The sequence below is a fragment of the Brienomyrus brachyistius genome, chromosome 13, assembly GCF_023856365.1.
Source record: "Brienomyrus brachyistius isolate T26 chromosome 13, BBRACH_0.4, whole genome shotgun sequence".
In the NCBI taxonomy this organism is placed as follows: domain Eukaryota; kingdom Metazoa; phylum Chordata; class Actinopteri; order Osteoglossiformes; family Mormyridae; genus Brienomyrus; species Brienomyrus brachyistius.
Genome location: NC_064545.1, coordinates 23830287 through 23856823, shown reverse-complemented (window position 1 = coordinate 23856823; position 26537 = coordinate 23830287). Strand labels below are relative to the sequence as shown.

General features: G+C 48.4%; 2 protein-coding genes and 1 long non-coding RNA gene across 4 annotated transcripts; 2 read left to right on the top strand and 1 right to left on the bottom strand.

Moving 5' to 3' along the window:
• Nucleotides 1-14: 14 nt before the first annotated feature.
• On the top strand, nucleotides 15-14056 carry tgm2l (transglutaminase 2, like). Its single transcript, XM_048972658.1, has 13 exons — nucleotides 15-868; nucleotides 2848-3030; nucleotides 5176-5406; nucleotides 5782-5900; nucleotides 7341-7469; nucleotides 7911-8088; nucleotides 8564-8702; nucleotides 9253-9356; nucleotides 9678-9920; nucleotides 10218-10484; nucleotides 11439-11599; nucleotides 12367-12503; nucleotides 13489-14056. The coding sequence occupies exons 1-13, from the start codon at nucleotides 853-855 to the stop codon at nucleotides 13634-13636; spliced, it is 2055 nt and encodes a 684-aa protein (XP_048828615.1). The 5' UTR covers nucleotides 15-852; the 3' UTR covers nucleotides 13637-14056.
• Nucleotides 8543-16198, bottom strand: LOC125706129 (uncharacterized). Of its 2 annotated transcripts, none has more exons than XR_007381901.1 (3): nucleotides 16095-16198; nucleotides 10396-10501; nucleotides 8543-8677 (listed from the first exon to the last, which is right to left on the bottom strand). It is a non-coding gene; the product is annotated as an uncharacterized LOC125706129 (long non-coding RNA). The 2 variants fall into 2 exon arrangements; XR_007381902.1 differs by lacking the exon at nucleotides 8543-8677 and adding an exon at nucleotides 9475-9826.
• On the top strand, nucleotides 14891-26386 carry LOC125706115 (alanine--tRNA ligase, cytoplasmic-like). The gene is made up of 20 exons (XM_048972655.1): nucleotides 14891-15260; nucleotides 17097-17248; nucleotides 17614-17802; nucleotides 17980-18125; nucleotides 18661-18997; nucleotides 19649-19794; nucleotides 19874-19982; nucleotides 20098-20248; nucleotides 20444-20568; nucleotides 20658-20802; nucleotides 21438-21616; nucleotides 22018-22131; nucleotides 22222-22428; nucleotides 22880-23064; nucleotides 23147-23255; nucleotides 23388-23501; nucleotides 23733-23852; nucleotides 24455-24541; nucleotides 24727-24840; nucleotides 25665-26386. Exons 2-20 carry the CDS (start codon nucleotides 17105-17107, stop codon nucleotides 25845-25847), a joined length of 2904 nt encoding a protein of 967 aa, XP_048828612.1. The 5' UTR covers nucleotides 14891-15260; nucleotides 17097-17104; the 3' UTR covers nucleotides 25848-26386.
• The last annotated feature ends 151 nt before the right edge of the window (nucleotides 26387-26537 follow it).

Genomic DNA, 26537 nt, shown 5'->3' with positions numbered 1-26537 from the left:
GTCAAAAGTAAAAGTAAACGCGGAAGAGGCATGATTTTTTTTTTTTTTTTACGCAATCGGGCAGCACAGAAGTAGCACCTACCCACCTCCCCACACACTCAAACATACGCACGTAAATCACATGAGCCCACAGGAAGACTTGGTGTATTTTACATGAATCATAAAAGGATGAATGGTGAATCGAGTGTAATGTGTGGCGTTTACTGGAAGACTGGGGGCATGTCAGCCCACAGCCTCTCCGAGTGACAAAAACCTCAGTGTCTGTCCCAGGATCAGAAAGAGCTTTGGCAAATACCTGTTACAGTTGCTGGTAAATAGTTCACCATGTGCTATTTAGGAGGCAAAATATTCATAAAGGCAGAGCTGGTTAGTCCTGCTCCTGAAGATACGTAATATGGACTGGATGGAGTTTTGTCGTGGAAGCCTGTTGATGACAATGGTTGGTGAGGTAGTGTGTGTGTGTGTGTGTGTGTGTGTGTGTGTGTGTGTGTGTGTGTGTGTGTGTGTGTGTGAGAGAGAGAGAGAGATGAGTATGGGTGGGTGGGACAATCAGGAGCGGTATAAGTACCAGGTCCTGTTAGCTAAAGAACTCAAACTAAGAGAGTCACAGCCAAGCTTTTCCAAGACAAGATTCTCCCCATCAAAGGCATCACTTGGACCGAGAACGGGATCCATAGCACTGTAGGAACACTGAGGAGGGAGGACTCTGCTCAGCAAGAAGAAAGCTAGCGGCTGGAGAAAAGAAACTGCATTGAGGAGTCGGCGCATTCGGGACTGGAGAAGCGGGGAGGAGTCAGAGCACCTTCAGTGAAGTGCGGTCATCTAAAATCCCAGCTCGCAGGAACCTGAGAGATGGCCAGCCGTGAGGGTAAGTGACCGGTGGGGCTCCAGACCTCCACCCCCATGGAGGTGATCCATAGATTAGTACAACAGTCGGGTGCAGTTTGTGTCATTTTCACCGAGTTTTTGCTTGGGTTTTGCGCTCAGGAATGAGAGTAATATCAGGGATCTATGGGCTTTTCCAGAGTCTCCGCTCCGATGTCCACAAATTATAACCTTAAGTAACTGAGATTCCAAGAGGACTGACAAAGTCTTCACATATACTAACATCTCCACAGCCTGATGGGCAAAACCTGAAGAGGAGCTCTTCTCCTCAGCCCGTCAGACTTCTGTACATGCCTGATGACGTTTTTTATAACTGACTTAATCATTTATGCCTTTTTATGCCTCGTATGTCAGCTTCTCACATTATTGTTTACTTGCTTCATATTTGTATAAACTGCTACTTGCTCAGTGCCAACTTCTTCTGAATAGTATTTCTATAAATAGCCCTTCATTTATCTTTTATTTAGACTTTTTCAGCCTGCTACTTCCCATTTTAACATAATTGAATTTAACCTCTATGTATCTATGTGGTCAAAACTGTGGAAGCACCTGGCATTTTTGGCACATATTGGCAGTAATGTTTATAAACGATCAAAGGTTTTTGCAGATATCATACACTGGACAATTAAATAAGTAACTGGAGCGACAGCTGAGTAAAGTTCTGCAACCTCTGGAAATTGGAAGCATTATTCCACAGTCTTGGCCACTAATGCATAAGCTTTTTTTTTGCACTGTTGCTGGAGAGAAGCCAGATTTTAGTAGTATAACTGTGCATGTGACAAATGTAATCTTGGATCTCGGATTTGGGTTCTTAAAAAAAAATAGCATTAAATTTCTGGATCATGGGGCGGCATGGTGGTGCAGTGGTTAGCACTGTTGCCTCACACCTCTGGGACCCGGGTTCGAGTCTCCGCCTGGGTCACGTGTGTGTGGAGTTTGCATGTTCTCCCCATGACGTCGTGGGGTTTCCTCCGGGTACTCCGGTTTCCCCCCACAGTCCAAAAATATGCTGAGGCTAATTGGAGTTACTAAATTGTCCATAGGTGTGCATGTGTGAGTGAATGGTGTGTGAGTGTGCCCTGCGATGGGCTGGCCCCCCATCCTGGGTTGTTCCCTGCCTTGTGCTTCCTGGATAGGCTCCGGACCCCCCGTGCCCCAGTAGGATAAGCGGATTTCTGGATCATTAAAAGAGAAATTAATGGCAATAAAAATGCTCCTTAAACAATATAAGTCATAACAGAATTGTAGTTCTTTCATTATTCTGTTTATTTCCACAGCAGTCCCTTCCCTGCATCGTTTGCCCAAAATAATTACAATAAGTTGCAGCAGGATGTAATACTATGGCACTTAATGTTATACAGCAGTAAAATCTGTGGAAGGAGCCAGGTGGCATCTGTTGCAGGAGAAAAGTTTCATGGGAGTTTTACTTACACAAAAATGTTTTGAGGGCAGAAGGAAAAATAATTGGCTCAGAGAGATAACCAATTAGATTGTAGAGGAGGCGGGTCCAAAAAACTAGATAAGGCAGTACCAACCAATAAGGTTGTCTTGGTCCCACCTCCTGTTCAATCTGTTTGGTTAACTCTCTTATTTATCATTTTTTGCTCTGCTCTCAGAACATTTTTGTGTGATTAAAACTCCGCTGAGTGGAGAAAAAGCTTCTGGAGATGCTTACGCACCATTTACCATCCCATGAGATTAAGATCAACATGCAGCGAACTTTCCAGAAGTTGGTAGCTGTAGAAGTACTAATAATCATGTCTTACATAGCAACGAATTCGCAAATTCTTTTTCCATCGTGGTTTTGCGAACTTCTTTTTTCAACTGAAGAAATTCATCTCGGGCAACAATTCAGGTTTCTTTCGAAATTTCCATTAATAGTTATTCAGTTCTTTTTTTCAGTTCTGTTGCCCAGGTTGCAGTGAGCTTGACCCCTTCCTGACGGCCCATGTTCCCCCACAGTCCCCGCAGTTCTTCGTGCCGTTGACCTGCAGTGCCCGACCAACAACCGCGCCCACCGCACAGACGAGACGGACACGGAGCGGCTGCTTCTGCGCAGGGGGCAGCCGTTCTCCCTGGTGCTGCAGTGCAGCAGCGCATCACCACTGCCACCGAAGCAGAGCATTAACCTCATCCTGCACCTTGGTGAGTGGAGCGGCCCCCCCTTCGCAAGCTTCCAGTGCCGCACCATCGTAGCCGATACCTTCTGCTTACATTTTCGCTTCATTCAGGGACTATTCTAGGATTTTTTTTAAAGGTGGGAGGCATAATTTATACAGAGGGGCTAACTGTATCATTATCCAATAATATGCTTTTACTTGGTGAGTGATAGGGGCGTGTCTATTCTGCAGGCCAATCAGCTTTCAGCTGAGGCCTGTAACCCCACCCCCTGTAAACATCCCTGTGTTCAGTTTATTTTATATTGCACTCTTGTCATTGTAGGTCTCTCAGAGCACTTGTTTAAATATTTAAACACAGCACACTGTAAGAACATAAAATGCCAGAAGACAAGAGCAGAGAGGAACAGAAGACTTAGGTTGGACTAGTTGGTGGAAAACATCTCTGGGGGGGGATCCATTGACATCTGGTTGGCCTCTCCACCAGGCCACACTAGCTGCACTAATTCAATTAAGTGTCCAAATATCTGCAGGTAGGTGATGTTCAGTTGGTCCACTTCTGGCTCAATGTTACCTGCAGTTGTCCTTTGTCACTGGCTGTCGTTGTGAGGTGAGGAGTCGCTGTCATCAAGACGGAGGCTTTATTTTGAAGTCAGTAAGCAGACCTGGAGCTCCAGGAATCCCAGGGGAATGTTGGGGGGGAGAGGATCACTACACTGACAAATAAGCCATGGAGACAGAGGGAAGTTGGGATATGGACACATACGGCTGCATTATCTGCTGTGTGCTGGGCTGGTCCGTCGTCCCAGGGGGACAGCTGGAGAAGTTGGGATATGGGCACATACGGCTGCATTATCTGCTGTGTGCTGGGCTGGCCCGTCGTCCCAGGGGGACAGCTGGAGAAGTTGGGATATGGGCACATACGGCTGCATTATCTGCTGTGTGCTGGGCTGGCCCGTCGTCCCAGGGGGACAGCTGGAGAAGTTGGGATATGGGCACATACGGCTGCATTATCTGCTGTGTGCTGGGCTGGTCCGTCGTCCCAGGGGGACAGCTGGGGAAGTTGGGATATGGGCACATACAGCTGCATTATCTGCTGTGTGCTGGCCTGGCCCGTCGTCCCAGGGGGACAACTGGGGAAGTTGTCCTGGGCTCTGGTCCAGGTGGGAGAAGTTGTGTGTCATGTGGGCTCAGCTGAAGTAATTATGTCCTGGGCCCAGGAATGATGCGTGTCTGGCCTGATGCTGGGCCAAAGCGGTAGGTCGTTGATTATGATTTAAAGCCTGCAACAGAGGAGGCGTCTTGCATCTCATAGGCCTGTGGGGAAGCTGTCGCACGGTGTGGAATGCGGTACGACTGGAAGGTCCGAGTTTAATGAGCAGAGAGCGCGGCTTGGCGCGTGAACATTCAGAGAAATATGGTGCAGCGATTTTGTTCTGAAATCCACCCTAAACCAAACTGGGAGCCAGAGTAGGCCGATAAAAGCCGGTGTAACGTGATCATATTTTTTAGCCCTAGTTATCCTTACTACAATGTGTTTTTATTCTTTGTAACTGGAGAGATTTCAATTTAAATATAGTAAATGTGAAATTTGACCCACCTGAGTTGAATAATGAATAATTGTCTGTGTATTTACCTTTGCGTGCTCTGGGACTTTTGTTTCCTCTGAGTTTGATTTATATCATGTTTTGATTTCCACGTGACGGTTACTAGGCTGGACGGTTGTTGATCTCATGCCATTTGGTCTGACGATTTCCCTCATAAGATGCTAATATCTTGTTTACTATCCTAGCCTGCTTAAAGTCGTGATGAAGGGACTGCACTTACAGGGACACTTACAACAGACTTACAGTGACACATAATGCAACAGTGATTTTTTTTTTTTTTAAATGTTTGTTTGCTGTGTGGCTCTGCGAGTTAGAAATTTGTGCTTGTGATAGGAGGTTTAGCGGTTCCCTTAATTCTTACACAATAATCGCTGCTATGAGAAAAGTCACTGGACATGCGGCTTTGGGGGTCAGTTTGACCCCAGGGTAGGTGTGAGCGGTTAGGTCCTCTGGTCCGCACGTATACAGGTTTACAAAGGCAGGACGGTTCTTAGGAAACTAAACGATGCAGATGATAATTGTCTGCTGGAAGATCTCAGTTCTCTCTCGTGTGCTTTGCTGTGCAGGAAAAGAGGGGGACTTGGTGGTGAAGGTGTCAGAGGCCCGTGGACAGCGGGGCCAGTGGTGGTTCCACCAGCAGGGGGCGCAGAATGAGCTGCTCCTAACAGTGCACACGCCAGCGGATGCACCTGTGGGGCTCTACAAGATGACCGTTGTGCTGCTGGACGCTGAGGGGCACATTCAGGAGCGTATTCGTGCCGGAACATTCTACCTGCTTTTCAACCCCTGGTGTAAAGGTTAGCATCTGCACTGCATGTGCAGCAAACATTAACATGTATGTTTATACACACAAAAATTCATTATCAGATCATTTTATTTTCATCTGGCACCTGCTGAATCATTTTCAGCAGTTTACACGCATTTGATTCGTTCATTAACATTGCAATGCATGCTGGGAATGGACTACAACTAAGTGTGTTTTGTCTGGCTGTTTCATTCCTAGAGACGTGTCATTCTTGCCCTTCCACATTTAATAGGCCAGTAACAGCAGTAAAGTGATTCTGGGAAGCCAACGTTCTGAAAATAGGATTGTCTGGGAACACTTCCTGTTTGTGTCCAGTTAGCGTCTCAGTGGGCTGCTTGTGTCTCCCCTCGTTCTTGCACTGTCCCAGCTGACGCAGTGTACTTCCCCGATGAGGAGCAGTTGCAGGAGTACATACTGAATGAGAACGGTCTGCTGTACCAAGGCTCCTGGGACATGATCTCCTCCTTGCCCTGGAATTTTGGACAGGTACCCACACCTGGGCCTGGTGCAAACAACACTCAGTATGAGATGTTTCTCACTCCAAGGTTTTGTTTTGTGTCATTTTGAATAAATTAATTCTCAAAGAAGGACCTCCACTTAGGGTCTATAAGCTCATAAGACACGCGTGAGGCACCCTAGATCAGATGCCTGTCCGTCATTGGCTACTCACCTGGAAATTTACCAGTCTTTGGACTGTGGGAAATGTAAACAGTGGGGAAACACGCAAACCCCACACAGAAGGCACCCTACAGCTCAGCCCATGACTCACTTTCCTAGTTCTATATATGGAGGTAAGAGGATTTTTATATCACTCCCCCACAATGTAGTGCCTTGTTTGGGCCCCCCAATCATGAGGGGCCTAGGCATGAGAGGGAGGCCTGGGAATCAGTCTGTCATCAGATCTAAAGGCTGCCAGGCAGGACTGGAGCTGGCTGCTTGCTTGGTGGTTTTAAGGCATTTCTGCCAGGTAGGTGCAAGATTGCCAAACGCAAACAAACGAGTCTACTGCAGCCCTCCCACTTGCCAACATTATCCGGGGGAGCAGTGCAGCGGGAGCAGGAGGAGAGAAGGAATGGTTAAAGATGATGAGATGGCAAACAGGCCTGAAGACTGACATTCAGTGCTGTGTTACCCGGAACACAGTCTTATACCGGGCTGTGTTACCCGGAACACAGGCTTATACCGGGCTGTGTTACCCAGGACGCAGGCTTATACCGGGCTGTGTTACCCAGGACGCAGGCTTATACCGGGCTGTGTTACCCAGAACGCAGGCTTATACCGGGCTGTGTTACCCGGAACGCAGGCTTATACCGGGCTGTGTTACCCGGAATGCAGGCTTATACCGGGCTGTGTTACCCGGAACACAGGCTTATACCGGGCTGTGTTACCCGGAACACAGGCTTATACCGGGCTGTGTTACCTAGGACGCAGGCTTATACCGGGCTGTGTTATACAGGACGCAGGCTTATACCGGGCTGTGTTACCCAGGACGCAGGCTTATACCCGGCTGTGTTACCCAGGACGCAGGCTTATACCGGGCTGTGTTACCCAGGACGCAGGCTTATACCGGGCTGTGTTACCCAGGACGCAGGCTTATACCCGGCTGTGTTACCCAGGATGCAGGCTTATGCCAGCAGTAGGGGCCATAAAACCGTGACTGTGTGAGATTCAGCAGGTTAGGAGAGGGTACCTCCCTCTGATTGGAAGGGTGCCGCTTTGAATCCTGTGGTCCACAGAATACTTTCACTTTCTGCCCGGTGGGGGGTTCATTGAGGTCAGCAGAGTGATGTCACTGACGGGCCCTTCAGTGAGGCCCTCGACCCCCAACTTTGTGTCCCTTCTGATAAAAGCATCTGTTGAAAAAACGTGAAATGTAATGTGCTTGGGGGGGCTTTTCTCCCCCTTATTATAATTTTTTTTTGACAGTTTGAGAAGGACGTAGTGGACATCTGCTTTGAAATTCTGGACAACTCGCCGGCAGCGCTGAGGGACCCGGAGATGGACTCGGCCAATCGGAGCGACCCGGTGTACGTGAGCAGGACTGTGACCGCCATGGTGAGCCCCCCGCCTGCCTCCAGGGCTCCAGGCCTTCAGAAATGGGTTATAAATCATCTGCCGATGTCAAACAGTCCACCAAAGGAAACTGTACACATCGGCGCTACATGTATTATTTACTCATACAGTTCAGTGGAATAAGACTAAGTCTGATTGACAAATATATAGATAGAAACACTATTAATTTGACGATAAATTAAGGAGATGTTACAGCAGTCAAAGCTGTTTGTCATCAATTGAGCCTAAAGAATGTTACGATGATGTCGCTTAGATATTTCGCAGCAATACGTCAGGTGGGGGGTAATTAGATATATCCTTAGCTGTCAAACAAGACCTTGTCAGACTGGTTGTGTATGGAAATACAATACATCTGACATACTTCTTTATGACAGCTGATTGTGACACTGCTTCTGTGACACGACACCCTGTCTGTCTGCTCAGGTGAACTCCAACGATGACCGGGGCGTGATCTCGGGCCGCTGGGATGGGGAGTACTCGGATGGTGTGGCGCCCACGCGCTGGACAGGCAGTGTGCCCATCCTGAGGCAGTGGAGCAGCACTGGAGCGAGGAGAGTGAGATACGGCCAGTGCTGGGTCTTCTCGGGTGTGGCCTGCACAGGTGAGGTGGGGAAGGAGATGGTCTCCTATGTATGGGGTCACTGGATGGGCCACAGATGGCAGCCTTGAATTAGACACCCACATACCGCTGTAACCTCCATGCAGAAACCTTCTGTAGTCCAAACTTCCTCTTTTTTTCAGAGTTCCTCTTTTGTAAGGCCTATGTCATACTTTCGCTCATTTACATGAAGTCTTAGGCAGTCAAAGAAAATGTTTAAAGCTATTTATTTGAGTAGTAAGTGTACATTCTCTCACAAAGTGACAAATAAACCCCTTGAATCCAATTAAACATGGGAACAGATACCAATTAACAATGACACAATGAAAATGAAGGTTCTATAAAAGTTACACACATCTTGTTGGATGGCTAGATGGACACCCCTTTAATCCCCAATCCGCTCCTCAGCGGCCCCCCCAGTCAGTCCATGTATTTCTAACATTTCAGCCCACTCTTACGCTGTTCCTCTGGCCCACAGTTCTGCGCTGCCTGGGCATCCCGACTCGCTGCATCACCAACTACTCCTCTGCCCACGATACAGACGGCAACCTCACAGTCGACTACTTCTACAACCATGAGCTGGAGAACATATCTGCCGGCAAGAAGGACATGATCTGGTGAGATCCTCAGTACTGCTCGCATGATTCTCACCACCCAAGAAAAGTACTGTTCCGTTAGCAGGCGTCATCGCAGTCGGATAAAAACTACGGCCACCCGCTTCTTGATTATTGTGACTTATTAATACATCCATTCTTCTCTGCCTACTGATACGATTTGACATCTAATTCACTAATGAAAAAATGTTTTATGAAGTCATCTATTTCATTAGCATTTGTTTCCACTAGTTCACGTTTGTATAAATTACTTTATATCACTAACTGTACCAACTTAACATTGATAAGTAGAAAACTAGATAGATAGGTAGATAACTAACATCATTGTTTGTATCTTGTCTCTAGTTGACACTGACATATTTGCCTGAATTGTAAGTCCATTAAAAACATTAAGCTGGTCACTGACAGGCTTCTGTTTGTGGCACTAAGGTTGTCTCATTATCTTGTTTTAGGTCCAGTTTCTGCAAAAATGCATTTTTTTTCCCTGTGCCGAAATTTGGATTTTTGGAGAAAGGTGTTTCTTATTGGGCAGCGATGATGTGCTTCTCTACAGGAACTTCCACTGCTGGGTGGAGTCATGGATGACCCGAGAAGACCTATCCGAGGATTACGATGGATGGCAGGTCCTGGACCCCACACCCCAGGAGAGGAGTGAGGGTAAGGCCTGGATCCATCAACACGGATCATATGTACGCGGTTTTGCCTGCACCTCTGGATCTGACCACAAGACATTTGTTCTTGTTGGTATTTGTGGCCAGTTTAGATAAAAACAAAGTAAGCAGCACTAGATTACAGAGTTTCATTGTACAATGACAACGAAGATATTCTATTCTATTCTATTCTATTCTATTCTATTCTATTCTATTCTATGACATTTACTTAGATTTCAAATGAACAAAATGGTGATCTGCAATGTTTTTATTTTCCCTTCCTTTGTACCCCCCCTCCACTGGATGTCCTCCTGTACCCCTGACCCAGGTGTGTTCTGCTGCGGTCCCTCTCCAGTGAGAGCCATAAAGGAGGGCGAGGTGGGTGTCAAGTACGACACGGCCTTCGTCTTCTCCGAGGTCAACGCCGACCTGGCCTGCTGGATCGTGGAGCCGGACGGACAGCGGACCCCGGCCTCCCTGAACCAAGCCACAGTGGGTCGCAACATCAGCACCAAGAGTGTGTATGGAGACGAGAGGGAGGACGTCACCTCCCTCTACAAATACCCTGAGGGTGAGCAGTGATGTCACAAGACCGCAAGGTGTCAATCAAAATAAAGTCTGAAAGCTACAGTTATATGAATCGGAATCAGTAACACATTCTCACTTTGTTTTTACACTAGTGGCCAAAATTGTGGAATTGTGCAGTGTTGGATATTTGTACACATTCTTTGATTGTTTATAAACATTACCAGCAAAATTTGTGTGGTAATTTAGTTACATTAGTGTACATGAAGGGTCTCATTATAAAATGAAATGTTGCTGATGTTATTATGGTAATCAGCCCCACTGTCAACAAAACCCAAACCAGGCTCGAAGAAGGAGAGGGAGATGTTTGAGAAAGCGGGCCGGAGGGTATCTCAGCGGGGTGCAGGAGAGGGCCGGCTGGAGCTGGCGATCAGGCACGCCCCAGCGGTGCACGGCACGGACTTCGACGTCATCGTGGAGGTGCGGAACAAAGGCGGGGAAGACGTGCCGGCCAAACTCACCATCACCTCCAGCGGCGTCACTTACAACAGCCTTCACCGGGGGGAGTGTCAGAGGCAGAATGCCAGTGTCACCGTGCCAGCACTAAGGGGTGAGGGCCAATAAGGGCTGCATGGGGGGGGAAGTACAACACCACAGTGTGCAGGACATCTAATGCAGATCACAAGACAAGTAACGTCCTGAATGCTCTCCTGATACAATAAATCACGTCAGATGTTCTTTCACAGTCTCTAAACATGTGATTGTGCAGCCATTATATATTGTTCTTCATTTTTATCCTGTGAATTCCTAACCCTGTCTCCTGCAGCGTTTCACCTAGAAACTCCGCCTCTCAAATGTTCCACGCATTAAGGAAAAGTGTGCTTGTGTTTTTCTCTTTGATATTCCATCTGCATCCCACTTTTTCATCCCTCGCTCCGTCACATTTTCCGTAGATTTATAGGGGAAGCGCTTCAGATTTGCTCCCACAGACATCTAGTGTGCAGCTGAAAACAATTCAACCAGCTTTCATTCATTTCCCGCCTCTTTTTCATCTTTCTGTTTCCTCACATTGACTTCAGTTCATTTTTGGCACCAATCTCCGCCTAGTTTTTCACCTAGAAACTCCGCTCTACCTCTCAAATGTTCCACCCATTAAGGGTGATATTGATATTCCACCTGTATCCCTGTTTCCATCCCTCTTTCCAGAATGTCAAACCTTTCGTTTCGCAGGCTGAGTGTTAGCACCCAAATAATTGCACGTGATAACGGTATGCGACGGCATGTGACGGCCCACTGGTGCTGTTGAGGCAGTCGCATTGGCATTTTGTTGGGGAAATGCATCTCTAGTTGCTCAAATCATTGCGCAGACGGAAAGACCTGTTCCTTTGTAACTCTAACCCTGCCAGTTAACAGTAGTTCTCAAATGTTTTGGATCAATCCAAAGTAGCCAAGTATCATTTGGGTGGAAAGAAATGACCGTATCAAATTATTGCGATCTTGTCATGTATTGATATATTGATTTTTCGCCAATACCCGTTACAATGTGCATCTCTACCTCGAGCAGCGCACAAGGAGGTGCTGCGGCTGCGCTACACCCACTACGCGTCCTGCGTCTCCGAGCACCACCTGATCCGGGTCACGGCTCTGCTACAGACTGATGGAGAGAGAAACGCCGTCCTGCAAGAGGTCAACATCCCACTGCGCATACCGGAGCTCCACGTCAAGGTAGGGAGGACCTGTGCTGCCGGGCGGCCGCCCGTGAGAGGCACGTAGGCACATTCCAGAGCCACCCCTTTGCTTAGAAGTATGTGGTAAGGTGGCATGAGTATGGAATGCTCTTCGTGATAGCCGATTATACCAGGAGTGCTGAAATGAAAATGCTATTTGAGCATATTAAATTCAATAAAATTATATTATATTGAAAAGTTATATTTGAAAACGTGGCTTGTGTTAGTCATATCAATGTGTAATGATAATTTATTGAAAATGTATCTACACTTTAATAAAAAAAAAATTATCTGAATCAATGATGGTTGGGCTCTCGCACCTTGAGAGAAAGACCTAGAGTCACGTATGCTATGCATCCATCCATTCATCCATCCATCCATCTTCAAACTGCTTCATAGGGTTGTAGGATGTTGTAGGTGGGCCTGGAGCCTATCCCAGTCAGCATATGGGAACAGGCTCACTGTGGATGGGATGCCAGTCTGCACTCAGCTTCATCGTATCATATTTATTGTTGAAAAAGTGAAATGTTTGATATTTGATTCAAACTAAACATCTCCATAGAAATTTGGCATGAATATTTTAGCCAGTGTTTTGAAGTTGATACTGGCACGACCATCTTATGTTGGAAAGTTAAGCTATTCTGGTTCCAACCAGATGCAGCGGGTGTTTTAAGAAGCTGTTAATGCTGACTGTACCATTTGCTCTAGTGATGCTTTTTAATGCGATCTGTGAATGTTGACCTCACTCTCTGCGCTCTGCTGCAGGTGCTGGGGGAGGCTGTGGTGTCTCGCAGACTGACCACCCGCGTCACCTTCAGCAATCCGCTGCCTGTCACATTGAAAGGGGGCGTGTTCACACTGGAGGGGGCGGGACTCACCCCTGCAAGGGAAATCCCAGCCCTGTATGTATTTGCACGTCGGCACGCAGACACACGTGTGACATGTCTCTTGGCCATCACTGCACCAGCTATGTGCGAACGTTGGCATTTACTGAGAGGCGTCTGGGGTGAAGCTCTCTTCATTTTGAATCTCCTCTATCTGCTCAGCTCTACTTGCCTGATAGCTTAGTGCCTCAGACCGAGACTCAGAATGATGAGTGTGTGAAAGTGTCAGAGAGCAATGTCTTGCATGGTTGCGTTACAGCCTAGCTGACCACAGCCCTTGAACTGAGCTCTACAGGTGCTTCATGGCCTTGTGGTCAGTCAGCTGACGTTTACCTTTCCAGGAACGCGGGAGAGAGAGTGTAGCATGTCTCATTATTCGCCCTATTCATGCCTTTTTGCAATTACAAACCTCTCCTGGCGATAAAATTGTCTTTCCTCTCTTCCTCTTTCCCGCTCTGATGCAAATGCTGCTACTTTGCCCAAACCGCACGTAACACGTGATTTTCCTTCCTATTTCAGCACAGGCCAGGTCTTACCTCAGATAAATAGCGATGGCCAAGATGTCTGTAAAAATCGATGCCATTTGGACAGAGGGGAAAGAAACTACTTTTTATGTGACAGCTGGAAGCAATTTAGTACTTTAATTAGAAATGTAAACGTGGTTATAAGTCGACATGATTTTTCACTTTGAAATTAATATATGAACAATATGAAAATGGTATCCAGTTTAGTGAAAATGAAAGAAACAGTGCAGTGCTAACCTGTATTGATGGGTCCCCTTTTTGTATTTAAAAAGTTATTTGTTGATGCAAAAATAATGGTAAGAATTCTATAAAAAACAGCTACGGTTCACTTTCTTTTGATCAACCTGTTTATAGTCAGTTTGTATAAATGTCAGCCTTCATCTCTGATAAATCTACTGGACTCCTGAAAGTTCGTCATTGGAACTGAGAGGTTAAACCTTCCCGCTCATTGCGGTTGGCTGACTGACGTTCTTTTACAGAGGGGATATTGGACCAGGTGAGGACGTCACTGTCAAGTTCTCCTTCAAACCCACGCGACCCGGCTTACGGAAGCTGTTGGTGGATTTCGACTCAGACAGGCTGAAGGATGTCAAGGGGGTTGCCACGGTGATCGTGCGGGGAAAGTGAGACCGGCCCCCAGGCCAGCATGAGCTGAACGTCTTTTTTTATCAGCTGTGGATCTAATGTAAAAATAATATAAAATTCTGTCATGGGGCCCAAAATGTCTAGCAGTACCCGTGCAGACACCAGCAGGCATCATCTTATGCAATGCGACCAGACCAAGCTTCCTCCTCGTGTGGAGGAAAGCGACCATCAGCAGTTTCACACTGGGCTGTTAAAGGGCTGTTCCAGATCACACCCTGTTGTTTGTTATTTCGAGTTCGGTCCTCCTGGTCCCGTGGTTCTAGAAGGTGAACCTCATATTCAGGTAAACTGTAATAGGACTGTATAGCTGAATTAATTGTGTTCATCTACTCTGGGTCATTCTATTTGTTAATGCTTTAATGTATGGTGGATTACATATGAAAATAAAAAATGTGTCAATGATCTATGTTGACTGGCTATTCTTAATGTAAAGGTTATTAAGGGGGTATGTGCCATATGGGGCTCTGTGGTTTAGGCCTCAGTGGCTGGGATCAGACGGTCGTTCATCGCCATGTCTGCTCCGAGTCCTTGGAAAAGACCCTTAACCCCCTGGAAAATGCTTCCGAGGCACTGGATGGATGGATGGATGGATGGTCTGACCCTGCACTCAGACCCCAAGCAAGACAACAAGATGGGAAGCGTCAAAAGACACATTGCAATGTCCCTGTTCTCACGCTTTTATTTGCCATCCAATGTCTAACGTGCACTAGACTTTGGGTAAATCTGAGTGACGTTCATTGTTTATTGGCTGTTTATTGCAGAGCATTGAGTCATTTATTCACCTTGTGAAAATCTCTGTAATTTCCACAGATGTAGCCGAGTTGGTTAAATGGGCCCAAAGGCAGACCAGTAGCTGTCCTGGCTCGTCACCCAGCCCTTGTTCTACTAGGGGAAAATGGGCACACTAGTGTAAATTAAGTTGTGCACAAATGTGTAATTCAGGACCAAGTTGTACAGTTGCGGGAAAACTGATCACTGTTGACTTATCACTGTTGGGCCCTTGGTGAAGGTGCTTAACACCAACTGCTCTCCAGGGTGCTGGATGCAGGCCAAGCCTAAGCTCTGACGAATAGTTTCCCTCACTCGTATGTTGTTTGTATGTTGTTTTCAATATGTATATGTAATTACAGACCAAATACCCGTATCTCGATTGTGGTGGAACCGGTAGTATGTGCTCAAAAAAAGACAACTGAGGCAGGATGAATCAGAGAACTGCAATTAGCGAAATATGATTATTTTATGACAACATATTATTACACAACATACTGGAATTGCGCTTGTTTAACTAAGACTGAAGTACACTTAAGTTTACCAGAACATCACAACACAGCCGCATTCCATTACCCAGAACCTGCTGCCGATTGAATTGAATCTTTTGCCTTTTCATTGCATCAGCCGCTCAGCAGCGGCTGCGCATAACACACTTCCAGGCTAGGGAGATCGACAGCACTACCCACCAATAGTATGCCGTGTTTTACCACCTCGCCTACTGTAGCAGCCAATGACATTTGTCGCTCGGCAGACATACTTCTACCGCTGCCGTGCGCTCCCGCGTGCGTTGGTTTTGTAGTGTCTGTATTGTGCGCGAAATAAGAAGATCTACTGAGTGAGTACTGTACAAATTATATCATAATTAAATATTAAGTTATAGGGGAGTTGTTTGCTCTAAAATATTTAAAATATATCATTTCTTCTTTAGATGAAGCCTAAATACAAGCTGTCGGTTTCGCTTCAGGGTCAATACGGTTCAATAAAGCGTAATTGATTCAAACCCAGAATAAAGATTTCGCAGTTTTAATACCTAAGTAACGGCTAAAGTTAGCTTTAAAACATAGCATAATGAATCTTGTTCCATTTAAATTGCGGCATTCTTTATAATAGCTAATCAGAGCAGTATATGACATGATCAATAAGCATGATGTAGATGCATATTGTAAATTTGACACATTTCAGGTTTCCGGTTTAGGCAAACGTCAGCTAAACCCTGAACAAATACCCGGTTAGCTTGTCGTTCATTCGTGTTACATGTGTGTGTAAAAGCCGGTGGCTCCGAATGCTAACCGATTTGTAGGAACGTATGCAGTAACATCACAAGGCCTTGCTAACTTTTAGAATAAAGCACATTATACGGGCACATTAAATCTCATTATTATAATTATGATCGCAGTAATACTATGATCGTTGCTGGATGGTTATTTTATGATTTTAGTCATTAGATTTTAGTTTTTTTTTGGTATTCTGCAGTACATTAACTGTGCGGTAAACTCTCTTACAAATAGCTCCCCTTTGTTGACTGCTTGTGAATTGAATTATGCTCCATCATCAGTAAATTGAGGATCTGACATCTGAAATCACGCTGTTTTCTTTGGCCTGATGAAAAACATTCAAATCGGCAGCTCCGCAGCGATATCATGAATATAGGAATCCGTGTATAACCCACCTTATCCTGTAATTTCCAAATTCTTCTGGCGGAGCAGATTAATCTGTGTCTGTCGTCGTTTTTATTGTGGTTGTCAGGACTGAGTGTTGGGCCGTTGCCTATGGTTTGTGTCCTAGCACACAGCTCTTAGCAGCCGGGAGGCTCCCTAGGTAATCCTTATAATTATCTAAAGCAGTGTTTCCCAACCCAGTCCTCAGGGAACCCCGGGCAGTCCACATTTTTGCTCCTTCCCAGCTCCTAGCCAATCAAGAACAGCGAATACCTGGTACAGGTGCTGGGAGCTGAGAGGAAGCAAAAACATGGACTGGCCGGGGTCCCTGAGGACTGGTGCTTATCTAAAGGGCTCAAGATCACATGTTAACCTGCTCCCTTTAATAGGGAACTTCAAGCTAGCATTCAGGGTATTTGTATGAATGTACTATGCTGGCCCACTGTTCTTGGCAGTTGTAACAAGACATTGAATATATCTGAGCACTCCTGGGGTGTTCGTGAGACACGTGTGGCATATTTCGGGCCTCAAATCTTTATTACTGTATATAGCGGAATGATGTCACTCTGAATCCTTCAGGCTGGTAACTAAGTGAACACAGGAAATATGGCGGTATTTTATACAGCGGAGTGCAGCTCTCCGGGTTCGGGCTGTGTGTCTGTGATCGGAAGGTCCCTGGTTCTGATCCTGTGGTCAGCAAAGTAGTCGCATCACCACTGAGCCCTTGTGGACTTCCAGGTTTTGACAGCATTCTGGGTATTTGCACGGATACAGAAGGCTGGCCTGAGGTTAGTGGCTATAGCAAGACATTGATTAAAACTAAGCTCTGCATCGCCGAGGGGTGTCGGGAAGATGGCTGATCGTCTGACGCTATACTGTACTTTTACAAATGCCATCAGTAACATCATCATCACATCTGGACCAGGGTGTTTTGAAGACTCCTCACAGCTCACTCCTCACAGCTCACTCCTGTGTAAAAGTCTTTTCCTCTGCATCTTGTCTTGCATTGGCAGGTCCCAAAATGGACACGTCCCTGTCTGCCAATGACATCCGCAGGAAGTTCATTGAATTCTTCGAGCGAAACGAGCACCAATATGTCCATTCGTCGTCCACCATCCCGCTGGACGACCCCACCCTGCTCTTCGCTAATGCTGGCATGAACCAGGTGCTCCTCAGCTCCAGTGACCCTCTTACTTTAAGATGGGCTGGTGTGGCGCTGATGGGCTCCTGACTGGATCTCTCTGCACTCGGCTGCCTCTTTACACACTGATTTTGTCTTGTTTTGGATCCGCTCTTCCTGTCTGTTCTGTACTGTGTTGCTGTGCTGGCAGCCTCTCTTGTTTTAGACACTAAATCTGTGGTATAAGAGCAATAAATTCAACCATAAAATCCCGAGATTAAATTCAAATGGTAAATCCATGTCACATCGTTTAAATGGTTATGCCCTATCATAAATGCGTCCATAATTCTGCTCTGTCTCATTAGCGCCTGTTATTCCACCCTGTCCCTCCCATTTTCGTCTGTCCCCAGTTCAAGCCCATCTTCCTGAACACCATCGACCCCTCCCACCCCATGGCCAAGCTCCGCCGCGCGGCCAACACACAGAAGTGCATCCGCGCCGGCGGCAAGCACAATGACCTGGATGACGTGGGCAAGGACGTCTACCACCACACCTTCTTCGAGATGCTGGGCTCCTGGTCCTTCGGGGATTACTTCAAGGTGGAGTAGCATCCCTGGGTTTTATGTTCTCGAAGCGGTTGGGCCTTCACCCATATGAGGGACGGAAGCTGGAGGATGATGGGTTTTTATATGTTTATGTAGCAGGTAGCAGATGAACTAATGTTTGTAAAGATAAAATTATATATAAAAAATAAAGCTGTTTTGTTCTTTCTGCAGCATCTGGCCTGTAAGATGGCCCTAGATCTGTTAACCCAGGAGTTCGGGATCTCCATCGATCGCCTCTACGTCACTTACTTCGGTGGCAATGCCGAGGCCGGACTGGAACCCGATCTGGAGTGCAAGCAGATTTGGCTGGATTTAGGGTGAGTCTCCTTCAGCAGTCATTCCCAATCCGGTCCTTGTGGACCCACAGACACTCCCTCCTAGTTCCCGGGGGAACAGAAATGTGCCCTGTGTAGTAGGGGCCTCGATGGGAACAAAAACATGGACCGGGTGTGGGTTCCTGAGGACCGGATTGGGAATCACTGCCCTTGAGGATGAAAGCCCCACCCCCCACCTCAGTTCAGTGCTTTATGGTGCGCCGTGTAACTGTGTGATGACTTCATCTCATAATACCATAATTCCATTTAGTCCTGCAGGGTTTCCCACTGATTTTCAGTGCCATGTTTCTAGTTTTTTCATTTTAAAGCAAATTATATGAAAAGGATAATGTGTCTATTTCCTTGGGGTAAACGTATATTGACAGTGAACAGTTTTTTTTTGAGTTGGTAAGTGAAGGTAAAGTCAGAGTAAGTTGGGGGTCTGTCATTCTGGCTGAGGGGTGACGGTCCTCTTTACCCACAATCCTGTGTTCCCGTGTCTCATCTGTGCCTCCCCTCTGCTCCCCACCTCCCACAGCATGGAGGATTGTCGCATCCTGCCTGGGAGCATGAAGGACAACTTCTGGGAGATGGGTGACACGGGCCCCTGTGGCCCCTGCAGCGAGATCCACTTTGATCGCATCGGGGGCCGCGACGCCGCCCACCTCGTCAACATGGACGACCCCGACGTGCTGGAGGTCTGGAACTTGGTCTTCATCCAGTTCAACAGGGAGTCGGAGACAGAGCTGAAGCCCCTCCCCAAGAAGAGCATCGACACAGGGATGGGCCTGGAGCGGCTGGTCTCCGTCCTGCAGAACAAGATGTCCAACTACGACACCGACCTCTTCATTCCTTACTTTGAAGCCATCCAGAAGGCAAGGGGGCGCTGTTCCCTTTTGCGTGAGGCGGGATCTCGCGTGCTGCGCTCCCTGGAGGCGTTTGCAGTGTTACAGAAACTCCTGCCACTGACTCCACAATGCCTTATAAGGGAAACGGGTCAAACCAGACTTGTATGTGGCAGCTGAATGTAGCTTAGCCTCAGCAATGTGGCAGGGAAAACAAGTTAACTGGAGAATAGATTAATCTAGTCTAATCTGTATTGTCATTATGCTGAGTACAGATAAAGAGCCATTGATATGCAGTTAGCATCTGACTAGGTATAAATATAATAAGTGCAAAAATAAAAAAAAACATTAAAGTCATTTTTATTATCGTTCTGTCCAAAATATGCATGAGGTGCAGAGAAGAAGTACAGAGAGAATGATTGTGCTGGGAAATATGAGAAGGTGCAGTTAAGGTTGTAAGGGTCATCTGAGCCCAGCTGGGACAGTCGATGTTTTAATGGCATGTCTGTTATGATCAGTATTTCAGTGACTTTCTGTTTACTTGCAGTGCCTTTAGAATATGTGGGCTATACATGTCAGCCTCCAGCAGGGGGAGCTGCTGCACCGCAGAATTTTTCTCCTTAAACCTTAATTTGCATGTGGCTGCTGTACGCTCAGCTGTTTCGCACCCCCTGCCCACAGGGCACCGGCGCCAGGCCGTACACGGGCAAGGTGGGAGCGGAGGACAGCGACGGCATTGACATGGCCTACCGCGTGCTGGCAGACCACGCCCGCACCATCACTGTCGCTCTGTCAGACGGCGGGCGACCCGACAACACGGGCAGAGGGTGAGCGGCGGGCAGGATGGCCGGTGCCGTGTGCCGCGCGCCCGGAAGGTGGCGCTCTAAGTGGTGTCTGTGCCTGTAGGTACGTCCTGAGGCGGATCTTGCGGCGGGCAGTGAGGTACGCCCACGAGAAACTGGCCGCCCACAGGGGCTTCTTCGCCACCCTGGTGGACGTGGTGGTGGAGTCACTGGTAAGGACAGCTCTCCGCCTCGACGTCCTGCCAGCTGTTTCTCCGCATTCTCCAGCGTCTTGTCGTCCCGCTGATCCTCGACGTCCCCCTGCCCCGCGTGCGTTCGAATCTGTAGGGAGACGCCTTCCCAGAGTTGAGAAAAGACCCTGATATGGTGAAGGACATCATCAATGAGGAGGAGGCGCAGTTCCTGAAGACGCTCAGTAGGGGGCGACGGATCCTTGACAGAAAAATCCAGAGTCTGGGAGACAGCACGACGATCCCAGGTTTGAGGGGATCCTTACGTGTTTCTAAAATAAGATGCTTTCATTGGTCATTTGTAAAAGTACTTTTCAAATATCCCATCATGCTCTACTATAAGACAAATAGACATTTACAGGTGGGACAGCAGCTTACTCTTTCATCCTTGTGCATAGTTTTTATTTTTTGTGCTTTAGTCATTGTGGTGCTGTATTGTCCAGGGGACACCGCATGGCTGCTGTATGACACCTACGGATTCCCCCTGGATCTCACTGCCCTGATCGCTGAGGAACGCGGCCTGGGCATCGATCACGAGGCGTTCGAGGAGGAGAAGAAGGCGGCTCAGGTGAGGAGCGCCGGCGTGACACGCCGTTTCGGGGTCAGAGGTCGTAGGTATGAGGTCATGGGTGACACACCTCCTTTACGCCCCCACAGCTGCGGTCCCAGGGGAAAGGGTCTGGGGACGAGGACCACATAATGCTGGACATTTATGCCATCGAGGAGCTGAGGAACAAGGCCCTGCCGGCCACTGACGACTCCCCCAAGTACAACTATACCTCTGATGACAACGGGAACTACGGTAAAACTGGGAGCTCATGACAAATGAGCAGTGTGTGGGAGCAGTGTGTGACTCTGTGGGCTAAGCCTGTGTGCCTGTAATCAGAAGGTCGCAGGTTCAAACCCCGCCTCAGACTGTGGGTCCTTGAGCAAGGCCCTTAACCCCCAGCTCCCTGGGCGCCGCTACAGGTGGCAGCCCTTCACAGACAACTTCCTCTATGGAAAAAGAGCAAGTTGTGGGAGGCGTAAAGACAATTTCCCTACGGGGACAATAAAAGTATCGATTATTATTATTATTATTATTATTATTATTATTATTATTATTATTATTACGAATGTGAGGAAGGCTGTATGCCTGGGGGACCCCACCCCGCGGCCCAAGGCCACCTTTCAGCATCTGTTACTGATGTTTATCATCAGGTTTGCAGGGATTTCTAATGTTTCACGATAAGAGTATGAAATCCGTAGGTGTTCAGGCAAAGCAGGGTAGGTACACCTAGGATGAAAGTGAGAAAGAGAGTGTTGGTTTTAGTGTGGATTTTGTAGCTACTGTAATTTCTGGGGTAGTATATACAAGCTGCTTATGAGCCTTTGCAGACCTGTTTGCGTTGGGTGGTGGGCTGATGGCCGCACTGAGCGCTGCGTCTGCGTGTTCAGAGTTCGAGCAGGTCACTGCCACCGTGCTGGCCCTGCGGCGAGAGCGCGCCTTCGTGGACGAGGTGCTCACTGGGCAGGAGTGTGGTGTGCTGCTGGACCGGACCTGCTTCTACGCCGAGCAGGGCGGGCAGACCTTCGACGAGGGCTACATGCTGAGGGAGGATGACTCGACGGAGGACGTAAGCGGGGGCTTGCACACAGGGGGGTGTCCTTAACGCCGCACACGTGGGGGAGGGGGCCTCCTTATGTTTGCTCTGTGGGTATCTGTGTAACGCAGTCAAAGACCTGCTGCCTTGTTAAATTAGGTCACGTCTCATTTTCAGCGTGTGTATGAAGCAGATTCACCACTGAACTGTGCGTAATAAGATTAGGGAAATTCGTTTGCATACAGTAGCAAAGGTATGTAGAGCGCAGAGGAACGTACACGTACAGGAAAGCAGACCGTGCACAGACTAGCACACACTAGTAAAGTTTTGGAGTATGCAGTCCACAAATGGAAATTTCTGGAAAACGGTATGGGTGCATGGTGTGAGTCGTGAGTAATGTGTGATAGTGAACATGTGTCTCGTCTCTGGAGCAGAAAATGGAGTTCACCGTGAAGAACACGCAGGTGCGCGGGGGCTATGTGCTGCACGTAGGCACAGTGTACGGCTCCCTGCGGGTGGGGGACCGTGTGACGCTGCACATCGACGAGGTGAGCACCCTCTAACACTCTGTCACCGGCCCACCCCCCTATTCGCTCTTCTCCATCTCAATTCTCCATCCCTGCCTCCCCCCACCCCAGGCTCGCCGCCGGCCAATCATGAGCAACCACACAGCCACCCACATCCTGAACTTTGCCCTGCGGGGGGTCCTTGGGGAGGCGGACCAGCGGGGCTCCCTGGTGGCCCCCGATCGCCTGCGCTTCGACTTCACCGCCAAGGCTGCTATGAGCACGAAGGAGGTGCAGCGCACCGAGGAGATCGCCCGCAGCATGATGGTGGACGGCAAGGTTAGGGGTCGCCCAGCGGGTACGGGGGGGGGGGGGGGGGGGCTGCTGTCTAAGGAATTCCCCCAGTTCCTCTCAGGCCTGAACCTCTGAGGGTGTCACACTGCACTTTCCTCATTACTGCCGGTCCAGGGATGTTCTGGAGAAGCTCTCTCACATCCTGAGATTCTTGGCCCCTTGTGATACCTGACACGGTTCCTCTTGTTTTTAAATGCGACTGCAGATGGGGAGTGAAAATCCATGGGGGGAGGGGGAGTTACTGCCTGTTACATTGATGAGTAAAGTTTTCTCTCCCTGCAGTGCTCTTGTCTTGTTTTCAGAGTGGGCTGAGGTTTGCTGACTATATTAAATACCAAACCACACCTCAGGTCATGTTTTTAATCCTCTGTTCTTTCCCTGACTTGACACTCACCCTTTAAATCTGCCTCATGTCCCTCTACCAACCCCCCCGCAGCCAGTTTTTGCCATGGAAGCACCTCTGGCAGCAGCGAAGGCCATCCAGGGCCTGCGTGCCGTCTTCGATGAGACGTACCCGGACCCGGTGCGCGTGGTGTCCATCGGCACGCCCGTGCAGGAGCTGCTGGAGGACCCCAGCGGCGCCGCAGGCTCGCTCACCTCCATCGAGTTCTGCGGCGGGACGTGAGTGTCCTCGGTCACGTTTGCGAGTCGGCCGCCTTTGGGCCCGGTGTGGGTGCCTTGATCTTTGACCTTGTGTGCCCAGGCACCTGCAGAACTCCAGCCATGCCATGCCCTTCGTCATTGTGTCGGAGGAGGCCATCGCCAAGGGCATCCGGCGTATTGTCGCGGTGACGGGAACAGAGGCACTGAAGGTCAGAGGCGCGGCTTGACCTGTCTCCCACACGTTTGTCCGCTATTTCTAATGTTTTTTTCCTGCCAGTGTCACTTTATATCATTCCCTTATGTCACGGGAATCACTCGCCTAATCGCCGCCGCTCCCTCAGGCCCAGAGGAAGGCTGATGCCCTCAGGCAGTCTCTGTTTACCCTGGGGGAGAAGGTGAAATCGCAGACCGCCCCCAGCAAGGACGTGCAGAAGGAGATCGCAGACCTGACTGAGGTGAGAAGCTCCCTGTCAGGGTGACATCACCATCGCCCTTCGACTGAAGTGTTAAATTTCACCGACACTCTCCTCACTCTTCATCACAGCGAGCCAAAACCATATTTCATGTATGAAGACAGTATTCATCTCTGTCTAGTTCAGTACTTTCAATCTGTTTTATTGCCTTCGGTGTCCCGGTCCGGTGCGGCTTGTGTGTGTGACACTGTACTCGCTCTCCCCCTGCTGTAGTCCCTGGGCACCGCTGTGACTTCGCAGTGGCAGAAGGACGAGATGCGAGAGGAGCTGAAGGGACTGAAGAAGATGATGGATGATCTGGACCGTGCCAGCAAGGCTGACGTGCAGAAAAGGGTGAGCTTTTATTGGGGGGGGGGGGCTGTGGAGCTGCAGCAAGCTGTAATGGGCAAATTTGAACGGGGCTCTTTAGCTAAAGAAGGTGCAACTGATGGAGATCAACGCAGCAAAGAGCCCCCAAAAGCCCTAAACGTCCCCCCCCGACCATCTCCTCATTCCTCCTTCCAGCAGGGGAGCCGCTACAGATTTTGGGCCCTATGAGAGCACATCATATTGGTCGCTAAAGCCACAGCTATCCAAACATTTCCCAATTTTTTTAGGCCCCCGCCCAGTCAAGGGCCCTTGGAGTGGCCCTGGCACCCCCCCCCTTATGACACCCCTCTTCCCAGCTCACAGCTGGTGACCCTGTTCAGACAGCCTGTCTGTCAGGTCTATAGGGGCCAACTGGGTTTTTATTTTTTTTTTTGGAATGAGGTTAGTCATCGAAAGTCAACTTTCTGTGCCGCCTGTCTGTTGACGGCGGATCTAGGTGGTGAAAATGTCATGTCCTGGGCTATTTTGGTATTTCTGTGGTTATGCTGTCAGCGCCCAGTTTTGTGTGAGGGGGTCTTCATGGCCTGCGCTTTGCATCTTGACCGTGGCTACCTGGTCCACCTCAGGTGTTGGAGAAGACGAAGCAGGTGATCGACAGCAACCCCAACCAGCCCTTACTGGTCATGGAGATGGAAAGCGGGGCTTCTGCAAAGGTGAGGACAGCCGGCCGCCTGCAAGCTCTGCATGAGCCTTGGCTTGTGGACCTCTCCTGGAGCTCACCCTGCGTGTGTGTGTGTGTGTGTGTGCGTGTGCGTGTGCGTGTGCGCGTGCGCGTGCGTGTGCGCGTGTGTGTGTGTGTGTGTGTGTGTGTGTGTGTGTGTGCCTTATGCATCCACAGGCCCTGAATGAGTCTCTGAAGCTGCTGAAGAGCCACTCGCCCAGCACAGCTGCTATGCTCTTCACTGTTGACAACGATGCCGGCAAGATCATCTGCCTGTGCCAAGTGCCCCAGGTACGTGTCTGTGTGCTTGTCTGTTGTCCCTTTTGCAAATGATCGGCCATTTATACAAGTCATTATGGTCCTTGATTGATTTGCGGTTCATATGGTGAGGAGATTAATTGACAGTAATCGTTACAACCCGCCTCGTCAAACATAGAGCTGTAATGCAGCCTGCAGCGATGATCTGAAAGTACAAATGCATTGTAATGTAGGAGTTTGTCAATAAATTATTAGGAAGAAGAGAAAAAAAAACCTCCAGGTCTTAATTTTCCATTGGGGGTGGGGGGACCACAGTCTTGCATGTTTTATAAATTTTCTTCAATCGCTACTCAGTCACTAACAGCAAGGCGATTAACTGCATAGACTGCACTGAATGACTATAGGACTGGACTGCCTCACTGTAACCAGGATCACTGCCAGCTGAGGTTTAACTGAAGTGTCTCAGTCTGTTCCCAGATATTATTATTATTATTATTAATATTAATATTAATATTTAATTAATATATAATATTATTATTATTATTAATAATAATAATAATAATGAACTGGGCAAACCATTGATACTTTTGCATTGTAGCCTGTTTTATCATGTCTGTGATTTTATTGTGGATTCAGAATCGCTGTTGCTGTCCTGCTTCCTGCATAAATGAAAAAAAAAAAACATGTCAGCTTACTATCCAGATGTTCTTGGTCTGGCCTACTTGAGGTTGAGCTGCATCCACCGAGGCTCATTTAGCTTGAGTGTGAGACCCCCGGCTGACGCTGACAGGTGTCACATGACTAATCGTACGTGGGCAGCCAGACCAGTCGCTCTCATTCTGTTTCTCCCTCATTAGGAGGTAGCAAATCAGGGCCTGAAGGCCAGCGAATGGGTGCAGGAAGTCTGCCCTCTGCTGGATGGAAAAGGTGGTGGCAAGGACACGTCCGCGCAGGCGACCGGCCGGAATACGCACAGCCTGCAGGAGGCGCTGGAACTGGCTGACGGTTTTGCCCGCCTGAAACTGGATCTTCAGAATTAAGAAGGGATGCGCCAGGGGGTTGTGGGGTCCCGGCTGTTGTGGTTACTCTGGTTGGGACTGGTAGATGTTTACAGAAGTTCTGACACTCTTCAGGTAAAATGGGGTGTAATGGAGCTGGGTGGGGGTGTGGGTTTTGTCAAGCATCTCTCATTGGTCTGCTTCGCTATCCTGCCAGCGACTTCCTTTTTATGTGAGTAAAGCCTTCTTGCACGCACTGGGAATCTGTACAATAAATATTTTAAGTTAATCTTAAGGGAATAGCCGTAGGACTCCCCTGCCAGCATAGATGTTTGTCTGAGCCCCCTTTGAGCCGTGCCACAGTCACACCAAAATGCCCCCACCCCCCCATCCTGGTCCTGTCTGCAGGATGTCTCTTCCACCGCTGGCTGCATGCAGGTCGTTGTCCTGCGCTGTTAAATCGGGGTCCGGCCACTCAGTGCGTCAGTCGTGTATCTGGACTGTCTGATCGCTGTTGTATAAAATGCCTGCTTTCTTTGATTCAGTCTGACACTTGAATAAAGCATAGAAACGTGAATCTCTCCACCTTGCTTGTTATGAAGTGTCTTGCTCATAACTTGATCCTAATCATCTTTCTGCTCATTTTTTTGACCTCAGTACTTTAAATTGCGTGACCCAAATTAGACGTCAAGTGGAAGAACCCACTGCAGTGAAGCTGGTTCCCTCCTGTCT